This window comes from Gavia stellata, chromosome 1, assembly GCF_030936135.1.
Source record: "Gavia stellata isolate bGavSte3 chromosome 1, bGavSte3.hap2, whole genome shotgun sequence".
NCBI classification, from domain to species: Eukaryota; Metazoa; Chordata; class Aves; order Gaviiformes; family Gaviidae; genus Gavia; species Gavia stellata.
In genome coordinates this window covers 127,295,350-127,311,489 of record NC_082594.1, presented here as the reverse complement: position 1 = coordinate 127,311,489, position 16,140 = coordinate 127,295,350, and the positions used below count along the sequence as shown (strand labels likewise).

Below are 16,140 nucleotides of genomic sequence, written 5' to 3'. Positions count from 1 at the left end.
TACAACACCAGGAAGCGCATGGAAAGGAGTCCTGACACGTTTTGATGGCACTTCCAGTGAGCGGTCTACGTTCAAACCGATCATCTCTGAGGAGACACCGTTCATCTTTTCTCCCTATTTCCAAAAAGAGATGGAGGAGAACAAAGGATTAGGGCAGGGAGGGCCAGCCAGCCCTCTGAAGCCCGTGGGGCTGCCACTCCAAGCATCAGCCACCAAGGGACATGGAGGCTGTCAGCAGACCCATCTTTTTGGTGTTACTGCTGTGAGGCCAATTTAAGCGTGGCCCTGCAGCATTGTATGGCAATCCTGCAGGGTACACTGGCTGTCATTCCCAATGCAGCCAGGAAACCATGCAGAAGCTGGTGGAAAAGGACATGATAATAATCACGGCAGTGCAAGAGCAGTACTTAATACATTTTAACTGGTCACTCTCACAACTCATAAACAGGGCAGCAGACCCCGACGGCCATTCAGCCTCCGGGCCGGGCGTCTGTCAGTCCTCCACCAGGACAGGCTGCATCTGGTGGGTGTGCGGTTGGCGCACACCAGGGAAGATCCCAGACCCTGTGGAAAGCGGTCGTGGAGACTGACGAGGTGGTGCTCTGCCCGCGGTGCCAAGCCTGCGCCACACTTTTAGCTGGCTGCGGGGGTAGGCCATAAATGACAGCTAAAAGCCTTGGCCCTCGTTAGAGCCGGGTGGACCAACCCAGGTTTTGCCAGGGAGCAGGAATGAGAGAGTTCTCAGAGTGCTCTCGACTGGCTCTTACGCTACCAGACCTTGTCCTGCCCACGTGCCTATTTACTCAATGCATTGGCCCAATCGATTTTGCCAGACAGAACATCTTTGGAGGGCCACACACGCTACGTTACTCAACAACTTCTCCAACCCCAGCCCGCTGGGACGAGCATCACCCTGCTGCCGGGGCTAGCTCAGGCCCTGGGACCCTGTCCGCTCACAGCCCTCAGTGCAGCCCTTGGCAGGGGTCAGACCTTCGGCATGGACCGAAGCTGGTCCCTCTGCTGGGACCCATGGGGCTGCCCGGGCTCACCCCTCCAAGGTCACCATGCTTCTCCAAATCAGGGCCTAGAGGTTTCCTAGAAGGCTGCTTATTTTGTTCTTTCCTAAAACTGATTTTGCTGCTTTCATTATTTATGTTAGTCGGTGCTAACACCTCACTCAAAATCCAAGCTTGCTTCCCTTAAAAATCCCCTCAGCAGTGCCAGGGAGTGTGGTCGGTCACTGACCGGTGGCCGAGGAGCACAGTGGGGCTACGCAAGAAGTGGCCCACAAAAGACCGCAGGCCAACAGGATGTACAGCAGCATAGAAATGCGACACGGTGATATTAATGATCATTATTCTCATTTATTATAATTATTGTTCAGTTTGAAAAAGGAGCCTGGAGCCAAGCATTATGCTAATTGGCACATTTTTTTTGTTGTTTTAGTTCTGAAAACAAACTGGGGTTTAGTATGATTTTTCATTCATTTGTTTGTTGGGTTTGCTCTTTTTTTTTTTCTTTCGTTCATTCCATCACATTGAAAAAGGAAGAAAAGGATTTTTTTTTTTTCCTCTTTTGTTTTAACTCACTCGGTAAGTCTGGACTCCTCGGATGAACGTAACATTGCACACACACACATTTGGAGAAGAGAGAGAGGAGAGAGAGAGAGAGAGAGCGTGCTCGCGGTGGGCAGACAGACACACGCACGCGCCAGGTCAAAGAACTCTGATACAGTGCAAGAATTTTCCCAAAATGATTGGATCATCATTACCAAAAAACTCGCCATAACAACACCAAGAAACAAAGAAATGTTTAAGCCACACTGTTTGACTGGGATTTTTCCTGCTTTTTTTTTTTTTTTTCTTTAAATGTTTGCCACACAGAGAGAAAAAGGGTTTAAGTGGGAATGGGAGAGGGACGGACAGGCTCACAGATGTGAGCAGGAAGGGGGGAGATCGAGATTGGGGTGGGAAGGAAGGATAGAGGATAGGGGGAGGGAGGGAGGGGCAATGGGGAGTCATTTCTTAATGTTCAGGCATTTTCTTGGTCCGCCTTGCTCTCTTCTTCTTTCACCTCTTCCTGCTGGGCACTTTCAGTAGGTTTGGTTTCTTCTACAGCATCTAGTGGGGAAAGAGATGGTCCAGGGTTAGTCAGCCATGATCTAGAGCATCCTGCACGTGCACACAGCCATCACATGATGGACTGCATAGCTTCAGGCTTCTCTCTCCCCAAAGTGACCCAGGTCTCAAAGTCCCTGGCACTTCTGCGGCATGGAAAGAATGTGCCAGGGTTCAGCCCAGCAGACAAGCGTGTAGCTCTCATGAAACACCTCCAGCCCCGCCAGAAAGCATGTGCAACTGGAAGGAGCTGCCTAGCTCACTGCTGATGTGGCAGGCAACCGTCATTCCTTTAATCAGGTGCACTGATCAGGCTCTTGGCTTACCAGCTAGATCGGACACCTGTATTACCCTTTTACTGAACCCAGTGTCTGTGCCAACCACTGTTGAACTGTTGCCCCCCTAATTAGTCCTACAGATCCTTCCAGATGAGACTTAAAGAGGTCATGAAGAGAAAATTCTACACGCACTTGAAGCTTGCAAGACCCAGAGGGAAAAATTTTATAACCTGTAACTCAGACTTCTCTTACGCTTAGCAGAGATCTAGAGAAATGCCTCTAAGCCTTCAAGAATGTGAGCCTTCAACTGGGAGGTTACCACATCTCTCCAGTATTCTGGGCTCTCCTTTTGAAGGCAGAGCTGCCCCAGGGGGAAGCAATGTGTGTAACCAGAGGCTGGGTCTGCCTGTCAATGAGATACCTTCTTCTGGCACACCATTCACACGAGAAGTTAAAATGAATGCTAGGAGCAGTCCCACAACGATGAACTAGACAGGGGATCAGAACCCAGGGGAAGGCAGAGGCAGCCGGGAGGGACAAGGTGAACAAAGGGAGCTCCCCTCAAGCTGGAGTGACCTTGCTGCAGGCTTCATCCAGCCCAAGACACCATGCCCTGCTCACTGCAGCAGGACGAATTTAACTGTCTCCGAGTTCCTGCTGACCAGCTCTCATCATCTTTAGATCAGGGTATGCTAACACTTCCCTGGCCCTCTTTCAGAAGCCCACTGAGGTCTATGCACCGTGTGGATTGCATTTTACAGGTGAAGGTGATGTTTCACCCAGGGCTGCAGGGCTGTAAGGCAGAATAATGCACAAGGGGCTTAGTGCACTCTAGCGGCTGGTCTGCTCCATCCCCATCTCTCCCCATTCCTCACTGACTGCCCCCCCCACCATACACACAGACCATGGAGAGGCCAAGCAAGCAGCATCACTCCAGAACTGGAATAAAGAACAGGGAAAAGAAACAAGTGCTGAAGGGCTGGGTGGTGTGGGGCAGACCACAAGATTGGTATGTCACATACCTCAGTGCTGGCACTCAACACACATCCGTAGCATCACTGTATCTCCAGTGGTCATCCACAGAGGACTGTGGGGTCCCTTTGAACCAGACAGTTCCTGGCTTCTCTGACGGGCTATTGGATTACATTACACCAGCAAATAAAATGGGCCAGGGACTGCTCTCTGGCCCCGAGGCCAGCTGGCGCCACACAGCTCATGTCCATATGGCTAAACTCTTACCCTCCAGAACGGTGTGGCTTGTGTCTGGGAGCTGTCTGAGGCAAAGCTAGTTGGCGTATTCAAAAATCACACCGTGGCCCATGCCGTCAGCTTAACAATGCGGATGTTCACATGCCAATGTTTAGTTTGTGAGGATTAGCATCCTCACACCCATGTTTAGCATTAGTAAGAATGCTAATTGGGGTGTGAACCTTTCCTTACTGACACCATTTATGCATTTTGGCCTGGTCTATTCGATGCCATCAGATGGCAGACTTGTATTTGCTTCCAACACTGGCAGTAGGTGCTGCATTCTCCCTTCCCTCTCCCCCTCAGCTATTTAGCCTCTCTTTTAAATTCCTTTCTATCCACCATTTCCATATGGATCACCTTTAAGTTGTGTGCGACTTCCCATCCTGAATCATCTTCATTAAAGGCTCTGCTTCTGGACCTTCAAATGCTTTTTGTCTTATAAACTCTGACTGTTGATTTTCCAAAAGAAGTCTGTGGGAACAACCCCATGGCCCAGTACCATGTCCTGAGCCCCTGCACCTGCAAACCCCCTGTCAGCAAAAACATCTGGGGACTTGCTTTCCCTTGATACTGAACAGCTAAACAGAGTGCTACTCAAGGACTCCTTCTATATACGGGACAGCCACAACCATTAACCAAAGACAAAATAGGCTACTGATTAAAATAGGATGCAAGTATCGTTGGAAGGCAAAGCAGGCCAACTTGCCCTAGTTTTGTTAATTTTCCTGAATTACTTGATCACACTCCAATGGGGAGGGAGGGGAGTCCTTTTAATCCTGCTCTTCTCCAAGGCGTTCACAGCAGGAGGCACACTGAATTATGGAGCCTAGAGTAGAATCCCAATGCGTGACTATCAACCCTTAAATTTGAACCAAAAGACTATCGTTAGCCAACAGCAAAGCATGCTTTGCTAAAAGGCTCTGATAGATCCTAGTAAGGCAGAATTTCTGGTTTTTCCGCACAGAAATGCAAAATGAATGAAAGAGCAACAAAGGATAGGCAATGTCGCTTCAGGAACACAAGCCCTGACACTATATTTCATTATGTTTAAAACTTTCTGTGTCTTCCTACTGAAAATATGCAGAGATTTTAGCTGGCGGTGCCCACAGCTTCCTCAGGACAGCGCAACAGAAGGGCCCGTAATGCAGCAAGCACAGGGATAGACACTGGGAGGTCCCGCGTATCTGCTGTGATACTGAGTGCCTTGGCCAAGACATACAAACCGCTAAGTCACACAGATGCCCCCGTTACATCAGCAGCTGAAAGTGGGGTCCAGCTCCTACAGTGGTAGGCTCTTGACAATTGTCCTAGCGAGATGGGCAGGAAATCTGGTTGCACTCAAAGTGGGGGAGCTGGCAACCTCGGTGACAGGGGGTAGCTCGCAATGTTTCCCATGCCGTTCTTGCTCTTAGGATAAGTAGGCAGGTTGAAAAACAGTTTCCTGCCATGTTTTGTTCCCTGTTGGCTCACCACAGCGACAAATCTAATTTCCAGGGAGTGCCCGTGGCGCCCAGAGATCCCTGGCTGGCAAAGGAATTGCATGGGGGTGCCTCGCTGCCCCCATTGCCCTTCTCTGGAGAGCAGTTGGTGGTAGGCAGATGACTCTCCGCTGAAGCAGCCCAGAGACTGCACTGATTTCTGCCACGGTTGAAATAGCCTGGACTGGCTCTGAGGTCATGGAGCAGCAGAAAGGATTTAAAGTCACTTCATCACATATTCAAATCACCAGAGAGAAATCACACAAACCAAATGCTGGACACGTGGCAAACTAGAGCAAATTTTCATGACTGTGGATGTCCCAAATATAAACAAGAGGTCTACCTTTTTGTATAGGAATTATCACAGAAAATTCAGCCAGCCACTCTCCCTCTTTTTCCTTGTATGGTTTTGAAGCAATAAGGGGAAATACCCTACGCACTGCTACACCCTGCTAAGCTATGTCTTATTTCCTAGCAGCTTCAGCAGCATTTCATTCATCTTTGGGATGAGGGAAAAGAAGCAACCCAGTGTTATTACACAGTAATGAACTTTAGCGAGAAGTAATATCACAAAGGATAAAATATTCAACACAAAAAATAAAGTTCAAGCTGTGGCACTGCTAAACCACAGCAGTGAAATGAAGAGGATTCTCCCTGTGCAATAGGAGCAATGCAGCACAACCCTACTGACATCAGGGCCAGTTAATAGCAGTTTCTGATTCATGAGACAGTTTCCCTGACTCACCATTCACCAGTTTGTTTGATGCAGGCTATTTCTGCAGTATGTTCTCTGGGGTTTTCTCCAGCCTAGTTTTCAGTGTCCCAGCAAAGGAGGGCAAGGTATCCCTGGGGAGATTAGTAGATAGCTAGCCTGGGGATTCCATACATCAGAGAAGATATTTCTTACATTGCTTTTTACCCAATACTAGTCTTGATTTCCCACTTCCTCGAACTCTGGGCTGTTGCACGTGTTGGCTTGTAGTGGATGGATACAGTTACACAGACACAACTGCACAGCCTTGGCATTTTACATTCACTTTGCACTTTGTTGGAATAGGTGTAAAAAGTGATGAAAAAGCAGGTGAGAATTCAGGGCATTTAGGCAAAATGTTCCATCCCCTGCTTGAGGAACAAAAGCATTTCATACTGAGTGGCCAAATTTCCACCTGTCTAAAGCTGCCTCCCTTCTGAACACGCCAGCTCTGTGAGATCTCCTCCTGCAAGATCAGAGTCCCCTGCATCCACTTGCAAGGGAGAGAATAAGCAGGAGGCAGTGAGTTACTTCTTAAGCTGGACCTGAACTGGGGCAGCACCGAGATGCACGTGAAGAGATCATGAAATGGGGAAGTTGAAGTGGGAGTGGATGGACATCTCACCGAACTCCAGACATCTACACAGAGACATCTCCAGCTGATCTTCTCACCCTCCGCTCCCTTTCTGATTAGCGGAAATAAACATGACATTTCTAGGACTCTATTAACACGACCTATTTAGATGCCTACTTTAGGACGAGAGGAGTTGCAGCCTGGGAACACCTACATCTTTAGCAAGCCAAAGTGGAGACATCCACATTTGTTACAGAGCAGTCCAGCCACAGAGCAAAAAGGAGGGCCCAAACTCACAAATGAGAACACAACGTGTATGTGTGGAGGAAGCAGAACAGGAGGGGAGGCTGAGCTGTAATATGAAGCAAAAGAAGCTTAAGGAGGGGCCAAAAATAAAATCTGTCCTGAAGGATAAAGTAGGAATGGCTAGGTCAAAAAGCTAAAAGAAAAAAAACCCACTCAAAACAAGACCAACAACAAAACCCACCTAGTTTTTGCTTGCAATCATCACCCTCACAGTTGTTTTAATGCATGTCAGTCATCACTTGCACTGTTCCTGGTTATTCCAGCCCTGTGTTCCCACCTCAGACACAGCTTTCAGATTTTAGTTTGCTTTGCAGCTTTGCCTTTTGTTTCAGTATTTTGAAATCTATGCTGCAGTCCAAATCATCCTATAGAATGAGATACTTTTGCCCCAGAGACAGGCATCTGTGAGCTGAGCTGCCACCAATCTCACTTCAGTTGAGCACCCTGGATGGGGCAGCCAAGTTGAGAAACCTTTTGGGCTGCCTCAGACAAACCTTAAACTGTGACTGCAGAATTGCTTAAGCGATAGAGCTGCGTGGTAGGAGAGGCTGAAGTGCATTTGCTTCCAAGCTGAAGAGCCTGTGTCAGAGACATGCTTCATACCTACAGCTCCAACTGGTACCTGCGAGGGTACTGCCTTGCTCACGGAAGAGAAACAATATGGAAATGAAACTACAGCTCCTTGCTGAAATAGGGTCTGAGAGAGCTCCTGCCCCTCAGCACTCCATTTATTTCCTGGAAAGGGTGAGATTCATGCCTGTGAGCCCTGCTGAGGAGCAAACGCCTCGAACATATGCAGCTCTGGTTGCTGTAAAGCTGAAGCAGGCACGCAAGCAGCAGTTTTGCTGGGCGGTGGTACTTCCAGCCGCCTTTTCCTTACGCTGTGCTCTAATGGCTGAGCGTGCAGGCTCCTCTCCAAGTCTCTCCACTGCCCTACATTAGTGAAATTAGGTTGAGTGGATTTCTGGGTAAAACACTGTCTCTTGGGACCTGCCCAGCTCCCGTCTGACTTGCCAAGATTAATTAAATCAGAGCAGACATCAGCTTATGACCATAGTAGCAGCAACCTCTCTGCTGATCATTTCTTTTGTGGCTGGTGGCTTGGGTTTTGTTTTCCTTTTTGTCTCTGTTCCACTGCAGATCTTTAAATTACCACAGCTGATGCCAAGAGAAGAGAAATTGCACAAACACTCTGGGATTCTACTACAGATGCAGGGATTTTGCTTTTGCCGCTTTCTCACTGCGTAATTATTGCTGATATTGATTGTGCAGCTAGAACTCTCCCATGCCTTCGTGCTTAAGTATTGACCAGATCTACTCAGCCGTTGCTCTTTCTCTAGCATTTGTCATGCTCACTCCTTTCTCCCTCTGTCCTCTGCCAACTACAGCTTGGTCTGTGCCTCGTCTGGTCTCCTCTTTGCTCCCAAAATATTAATCTGGGTTTTGCTGCCCTGTTATAAGCAGACCTTGTCTGCCCCAGAGATGACACTGTTTAGAGATATTTTTTGGAGGGTAAGGAGCATTGGAAGTTCCCATTTAAAATCCCTGACCTGAGCCTCTCCTAGTTTTAATGACATTTGGATCCAGATTTGGATCCAGGCTTCACAGCTTGATTCATCTGTCCTGATCCATCTGTCCTTCTAGCCAGCCAGAAGCCAATTCCAGGCAGACGACGGTAGGTCTGAGACTGCTGAAATGAGACGCAGTTCAGGTTCAGAGCTGTTGCTTACACAGTTCTCTTCCTGATCCAAGTTAGCCCATTGCAGTCAGCCCTACGATGCGTCATATGCAGTGCTAAAATCCTACGCCCTCCCCACTCGCTGCTTCTGAAAACTGGCAGACTTATGCTGGCCCAGCAAAGCACTGAGAAATGAAGGAATTGGGTATTTCAGGTGAGTGGCTGTGTCTGGTCCAGGGGACTGACTTGGATGGTTTCTCCCAAACCCCTGGTGAATCCCTCAGATGGACCCAGGGTACCACCCGGTTTCTGCAAGCCCTGGGGGGAGGTCCTGGTGGGCACACAGCGCCTGGGAGATCTGCATCCCCTTGGCAAACCCTGCAACAAGGTGGTTGGGAGGGATGTCCCCACTGCAAGCAGCAGGCAGGAGGTCCAGGGAAGTGGCCCAGTAACCACTGGAAAGAAGCAGGCAAAGCAGCGTGTTAAGGTTAAAACAAAAAGGTGAATACGGCCACAATACATGGTGGTTTGGGCCTTCTATTCCTGGACCGCCTCATCTTTGTTTCAGTGCCACGTATGCCAACCTCAGTTGCTCCAGCAGAGAGAAAAAAAACCCAACTTCTGCCAGTCCCATGGCTGATGACTCTTCTCCAATCTTGGATGGCTGCCTCTTTTTCTGGTCCTGTTAAATCCTCAGAGGCCAGCCAGCCCCAGTTCTGTCGCCCCGGCTGCCTTTGCGCTTTGTCAGGCTGAAGACCCAGCGGCTTAGGGTTTTCCTCTCCCTCTCCTCCCACCTGGCGCCTTTCTTTCCCCAGCACCACGATGGAAATCCCACCCTGCGTTGGCATCCGTGCGTGCGGTAGATGGAAAGGGAGGGAGTGGTGGGAGAGATGCTCGGGGTGTGCGGCGGTGGGGAGGGGGTGCTGAGGGGAGTCAGGCTCGCAGCTCCGTTGCAAAGCATCTTTCACAGTGTCTAGACACCAGCTGCCGGGTTGCCATGGAAACTCCCCAACTTTGGCTGAGGGGAGGGAGCCGGGAGGTCTCCAGAGAAATGGGAGTGGTGGAGGAAGAGGGTGGAGAGCGAAAAGAGAGGATGTTCCTTGTGAATGTGAGGTGTTAACCCTGTTACAGTTACATTGGCAAATATTTTTGCTTCCCGGAAAATGGGAAAGAAGTGGCTTTCCTTTCTTCCTCTTCTGTTTCCTCCCCACACACGTGGACACAGCCAGGCCCGAAGGCTGAGACAAACGATGTCCTGGCTGGTTGTTTATTCCTGCCTATTACCAGCACTTTTGGCCCAAACTTCCTATGTACAGTACCTATAACTGAGCAATCACAATCCAACTAGGATTGGAAGAAGCCCACGAGAGCGGTTAGGTTTTCAGACAGTGACATATCTTTTAACAATGCCTCTCTCTTGGCCACTGTCGCTGCTACAAGCAAATGCAGCCCCAGGGAGGACACGGTGCTCCCAACCCAGCAGCAGCGTGATCTGTCACAGTGCTTCTTTGGGGATGCTTCGTCGCACCAGAAAGCAGTGGGCAAGTGGGAGGCGGTGTGGTACAGTGGCCGACGGGGAGGTAAAAGAGCCCTTTTAGGATAAGGGTGCCGCGGAGGCAGATGTTTTGCACTGGTCTTGAGTGGCCTCCTGCCAAACAGCGTCAAAGCTGCTGACCTCAACAGACTCCTACCAAGGATCCGTGGTCTTTACAGCCTGAAGTGGAGAAATGGGAAGTGACTTGCGCAGGGTCTCCCCAGCCATCAGCTGGAGCTAGGAGCCGATCTGATTCCCAGACAGTTCCTCAGCTGCCCCGATGGAGCAGAAAGGCTTCCTTCAGCAGAGCTCCCAGGCTACCAGCCCCTCCATCTCCCCAAAAAGGGTGAGCCAGAGTCAAAGATGCCTCTGCAGACACTCAGACTACAGTTCTTCATTACCCACTGCTTGACTTTCCAGCAAGGTAGTGTACTGGTCTTTTAGATACAATATCCAGATTGTTCCGGATATATAAGATAAACCAGGATATAATACCCAGGTCATACATTTATGATGAACCCAGACCTTTGTGAACATCAAGAGCTGTCTCCCCTGTGACCTTCCCAAATTGCTACAGGCAGACTGCAATGTAAGTATTTATTTGGTCTTCCTCACCACAACAATGGCCTAACTCACAACCATGGAGGTATTTTATCCTTGTGGCATCCCAGTGAAGAAAGCAAAGGCTTTTATCTGCGTTTTAGAGTGAGCAAAGTATGAAGAACTGGGCTGTGGTCACACAGAACCCTGTGGTGTACCCAGGAGGCTGGGTCGCCTTGCCTCTTCATTCCAGCATCTCAACCAGCCACACTGCACAAGTAGCACTTTCACAGGGGTGATGCCTTGGTCCTGTGATTTCTGCAATTCCACAAAGTCCTAATTTCAGGCCAAAACTGGAGGTGCAGCAATCTTGGCAATACCCTCACCCTGCCAACCATCCCAGGAAGGAAGGTAGAAAAAGGCATTCACTACTTCACCTGAGGAAAACCTGAGAAGGAACAACCCACAAGTTGTTCTTTGCTCTTCTTCTCCCCTTGCCCCTCTTGATTTCACATAGGTCCTGCAGACCGGAAAGGCTACTTTTTGTAATGCCTTAAATACCTTGTGACTCGAACAGCTTGGATATAGAGGGTTTTACTTGCTTCCAGCTGTGGAATGTAACAGTTGGCAGCTGCTCTTGGCATACGCGTTGGAAAACAGGATGTCCCAATCTCACGCAACAGTATTCTTTTGTGTCACCCATCTTTTCCCCCTTGCTGGGTTAAGTTCTGGAGGATGGTTTAGAAACAGAGGGCATGCGAGGGGACAGAAGAACAAGGTCTTGATAAGACCTGTCTTTTTATTCTTTAGCCTCTCTAGGGTGGCTGCCCTGTGGGATCACAGGGGGGAAATCAGAGGAAAGATAAGAAGGAACGGAAATACCCTGAGCAGATCATGGCCAAGTGAGCAAAATGCAGCCTTCATGATAGTGATTCCTGTACAGCCAGGACATTCCTAACAAAGTAATTAATTCAGGGAGTGAGGCTTACACTACTTTGGGGATGGAGGTTTGGGTTTGGAGAGGCCTGGCAGATGCACAGAGAGTAGCAAGCACAGCAAAGTGACAGAAGTTTGACAGACAGAGCAGTCCCAGTCTCAGAGGTCTGCCCATCTTACAGCTCCTGGCAATTGTGGTAGGCTCAGTAGGGGGATAAACACGAACCCAAAACTGTGGCAGAGTGCTGGCATTTACACACTGCTGATCCTGAAATGAAGAGGGTTAAGGAGAGGAAGGAAACATGCAGAGTGCTAGAGCCTTCAGGTTCTCCATCTACAGCTCCCACCTCATCACACAGGACCGGCTGTGAGGCTGCTCTCCTCCTCTGCCCTGGCAAAGTCGGCCAGGGAAAAGAGGCTAGAGGAGGAAACCTTCCGTATTTGCAGCAAAAAAGTCTAGAAATTCCTTCAGTGCATCCAGAATTAATGCACTACTCCTCCCCTCATACTCCTCCCCCTTCAGCTGTCGGTGGCAGGAAAACAAATGGCTTCAGCCCTTACTACAAACCACGTCCCCGCCTCCCTTCCCCCAGCCCAAAAGACATGTGCCATTCATAAGCTGCCTGACTGCTGGTCTCCATTATTAAAGCCTAGAAGGCTGATAAATTGGGGATTCATGGAGCCTGCAAGCCTCCAACAACCAGATTGCCATGGAAACCAGAGGCAGCCTCCATCTCCAGCAGAAATGATATTGATCTAGCTGAAGGCAGGGAATTACAATCAAGGAGAGGATATAAAATGTCTCTTTTTCTTCCCTTTGCCATCCTCCCATTTTGTGTTTAAATGAAGGAGAAATTTCATTTAGAGGTCATTAGTTTGTTTCTGTCCATCATCATACACCAAGGCTCTGCAAATTGGATGCTAAAATGAATTAAGTGCCTGTTGTCAGGCCTTCCACAGCCATCTTGTTGATAACTGTCCCCAGCAGTTGCCACATCCACAACACCAGCTCTTTGCATCAAAGATATTAGTGGTATCTCCCATACGCACAGCTGGTGTGCACACACGTAGGATCCCAATGTGTTTTGTGCACAATGGGCACTCAAACACAGCCGCTGCTCTCTAGGAGGCAGTTCAGGCTTAATACTCTTACCACTGAAGTTCCTGGGTGCCTTTGCTTTTCCTTGCAACAGGAGGAGGTCATCACACGCGTTATGACAGCCCGGACACAGGAAGAGGCATTTTTGAACTATGAGCATTTGTGGGGAAATCCTCACTTCGAGACAACACGGAGTGGCATTACTGGTGCAGAGCAACCCTCCCTTCTGCCCAAAATCCCCTGGCTGGGACAGCTTAATCACAGCCCTCCAGGGCTGGAAAGACCAGGAGTCATAGCACCCATCCCGCAAAACTGGGTGGGCAGCTGGACACTTTCCCCAGCTCATACTGCAAAGGCCAGATCCTCCCCACTCTGTCGCCTCATCCCTTGGGTGCCTGTAAGAAAGCCTAAGGGTTGGGAGGTGAAAAGCCACAGCTTGTCCTAAGGTGGGAGGTCAGACTGCGTAATCGCCTCTTCTGTCCCAAGAAATCTCTGTGTCCAGGGTGATGCTTGCCCAGCCAGTGCGCAGCCCTAGGGGAAAGGACGGCGTTGGGCAGCTCTGCGCCTGGAGCTGCCATTTTCACAGCCGAGCTGCACCTTTCATGAGCTCTCTCATTACCAACAGCAGTCTTCCCCGTGAAGGTGGCAGCAGCTAGCATCAGTAATTCTGACTTTAATTCAAATCTGGGATTTTTTTTTTAATTTTTTTTTTTTAAAAACCCTGACCTTTTCCCAGTTTGGGAAAGACTTTCCAGCCTCTTAACTTTCCGAGTGCTGCGTCAAGTGAATCAGGGCAGCTAGCCTGCAGTAGCCATCTCAGTTTAATCGGCTTTTCACAATAACAATTCAATCAGGCGGGTAATGAATTCAGCCTTGACACGAGGGCGCCTGGCAGAGCAGCTGCAAGTGCCTTGTAGGGGCACAGCGAGGCAGCCCCATGCCCTGTGCACAGCTGGCCATGCCATGGCATCAAGAAGCCAGTCTGCATCACCTAAAACGCCGGAGCAGCAGCTATGTCCAGGTTGTCAGTGGCAAAGTCAAAGCTCCTCAGTACTGTCCACTATGGTGGAAAAAAGTACCCTTATGAGGTGCTAAGCCAGCCCTTTGCTGAGCTAGCCTACAGTGACAAGGCTTCTCTCCCTCATCAAAGGACATTTCAGCACTGCCGTGGCCGTCCCCTTGCTAACACTGCCAGACCAAGGTGGCTCTGCCTCCGCGGTGGGGCCAAGCAGTAGCCGCTCCTCCACTATTGCATGTGTAGCTGAAGTCTGCTTGTCTGCAAAGTCCGCCCAGCTCTGCACAGGTCCACAGAGGCTGTGAGTTACCACAGCTCCCACTTGCAGAGTTTCTAAGCTTTTGGATGAGGTGGAGCAGCCCATACTTTTGGCTTGGACACCATCATTTTGACAATGGCTGTCACAGAAGAGGGCCTTATCTGAGGCATGAACCCACCAAGCCTGAGCTGCTCTGAAATTGCTCTGAAATTGCATGGAGGCATAGGAAGTGGCACCCCACCGTTTCGTGCTCATGTTGTCTACCCTGGTCCTCCAGCTGATTTTATTTGCTGTGAAGGTCCTTGGCTCGGGTCTTGCCTGCTGGTCACAGAGCGATGTCGTGAGATATCCACGTGAATGAACACATCTGTCTTACTCTTCCTCTCCTGCTGGAGCTGTTCCACTTCTATAAATCATTAAATATTCATTGGGCCAGAGGAAAACATTGACTGTAGACTGGTGGTAAGGGCACTCATCTGGAATAGGGGAGACGAAACTCCACATCCCAGCTCCAGCAAATAATAAATAATTTATACAAAGTGGAGCAGCTCCAGCAGGAGGGATCAGGGGAAACTTCATCCAGCAGGCCAGTGGCTTGCTTGAAAAGCTCACTGGATTTCAGCTTCCTAGGGCAAGGCATGGGCTCATCTTGTCTTCTGGCCCATTCAGGGACTACCTGACCCTCATGTGCTAGCTACTCTGAAATCAGGCAAAGGTTTCTCTTACTACTTTAATCTACAAATCCCATCATTCCTGGTACTGGTACATTATGTTTGGTTTTGACAAATTAAAGGGTTCTTTGATGAAAAAAAGAGTTTCACAGAAAAATTCCAGCCCAGCAGGACTCACAAACCCTGCATGGAGGTGGTTCGAACTGCAACTAGGCTTGACTCCTCTGTTTGATAGAAACATGTGTTTTGCTAGAAACAAGGACAAGAAGTAGTTGCATGCCACATCAGTTAGGAATGGCTGGAATTTTCTCTTTGTTCCCTGACGTAAAAATCAGTGACTACATCCATCTTTCTCACAGACATTTGGCTTCAGCCATGAAGATGGTTTCTAGCTTGAGACACAAAGAAACATTTTCTTTCTCATTTTGTGTCTCTTTATTGAGTGCAGTGAATGGTGCTGGGTTAGTATCTCTTGAGACCGAAGTCTGCTGTTCATCCAGAGAAGGGGTGCTGCTCAGCAGCAGTGCTGTGCATTTTGGCCCCCTGCCTTCCTGCTGGGCCTCAGCTGTGTTTGGGAGACGTCGTGTCATGGACAAGGGGTCAAGTTCAGTCCCTGTGCCTGGCACTATGTTTGGCCACACCGATAAGTCTCCCAACAAATATTTGGCAGTAGTGCTGGGACGGGTTTGTGCAAAGAGTACCTTCACCCCAAAGATAAGCTTAAAGGCATGTGCCAAACCTGTTTACACTGCTGAAAGATCTCTCAAACACCCACCAGTCCCACTGACTTGCAAACCTGCAGCTCCCTGAATGTCCAAGCCAAACACTGGAAGCTGTACCGTGGGACACGTGGAGGACTGAGCAGGTGTGGTACAGGGTTAGGAGATCCAGGTGACAGTCATGCCCACTCATTGTTTGGCAATAAAGAAGTTACCTCCTTTCACTGTGCTTTCACCGTCTGGATCCTTGCTGTACCAGTTGAATAACGGAGTGTGAATGCAGACAAAGGGCTAGACAGAATTGCGGCTCATATAAATTGTAGCAGCCCTACTGAAGATAACCTCACAGCAGCTCTCTGATCAGACCCTGTGAATGCGGGGGATTTCCATCCCTTCTGACCACCAGGGAAAGGAGAAGACCAGTATCACTGGAGGTTTGCAAGGAACGTGTGGACGTGGCACTTCGGGACATGGTTTAGTGGGCATGGTGGTGTTGGGTTGATGGTTGGACTTGATGATCTTACAGGTCTTTTCCAACCGTAGTGATTCTGTGATTACAATATTGCACTGAGTCCCTCCCAAAGGAAGAAACATACAGACCATTTTTGAGCAGATCTAAGATTAAGACCACAGACTCCTTCAACTCGCACATCTTTTTGAAGTGCGGCAGGGCAGGGTCCAGCCCAGGGCTTGGTCTCCTGAGGTATATCCCTTGTTTCAGCCCTGATGACTGAAGATTACTGTGAATTGCTTATGACATTGATACTGAAATCACAGGTGAAATCCTAGCCTTATCTAAGTTAGTGAGGCTTAGATTTCAGCCCTGTAGCTGCAGCTACAGCTGGTGAGCATTACCTCCAAACAGGCTGTAGAAGATGGGAGGAAGAAGAGAGGAAGAAGGGGAGCTTGGAAGAGAAATTTTGGGACGGGTAAC

At 49.2% G+C, this 16,140-nt stretch overlaps 1 protein-coding gene across 1 annotated transcript in view; it reads right to left on the bottom strand.

Moving 5' to 3' along the window:
• Nucleotides 1-2,031: 2,031 nt before the first annotated feature.
• The window catches only part of GAP43 (growth associated protein 43), a 29,401-nt gene continuing 15,292 nt past the window's right edge, over nucleotides 2,032-16,140 (bottom strand). Inside the window, exon 3 of the mRNA XM_009812229.2 lies at nucleotides 2,032-2,120. Within this exon, the coding sequence (XP_009810531.2) occupies nucleotides 2,032-2,120 (89 nt within the window). The remainder of the gene's footprint in view (nucleotides 2,121-16,140) is intronic.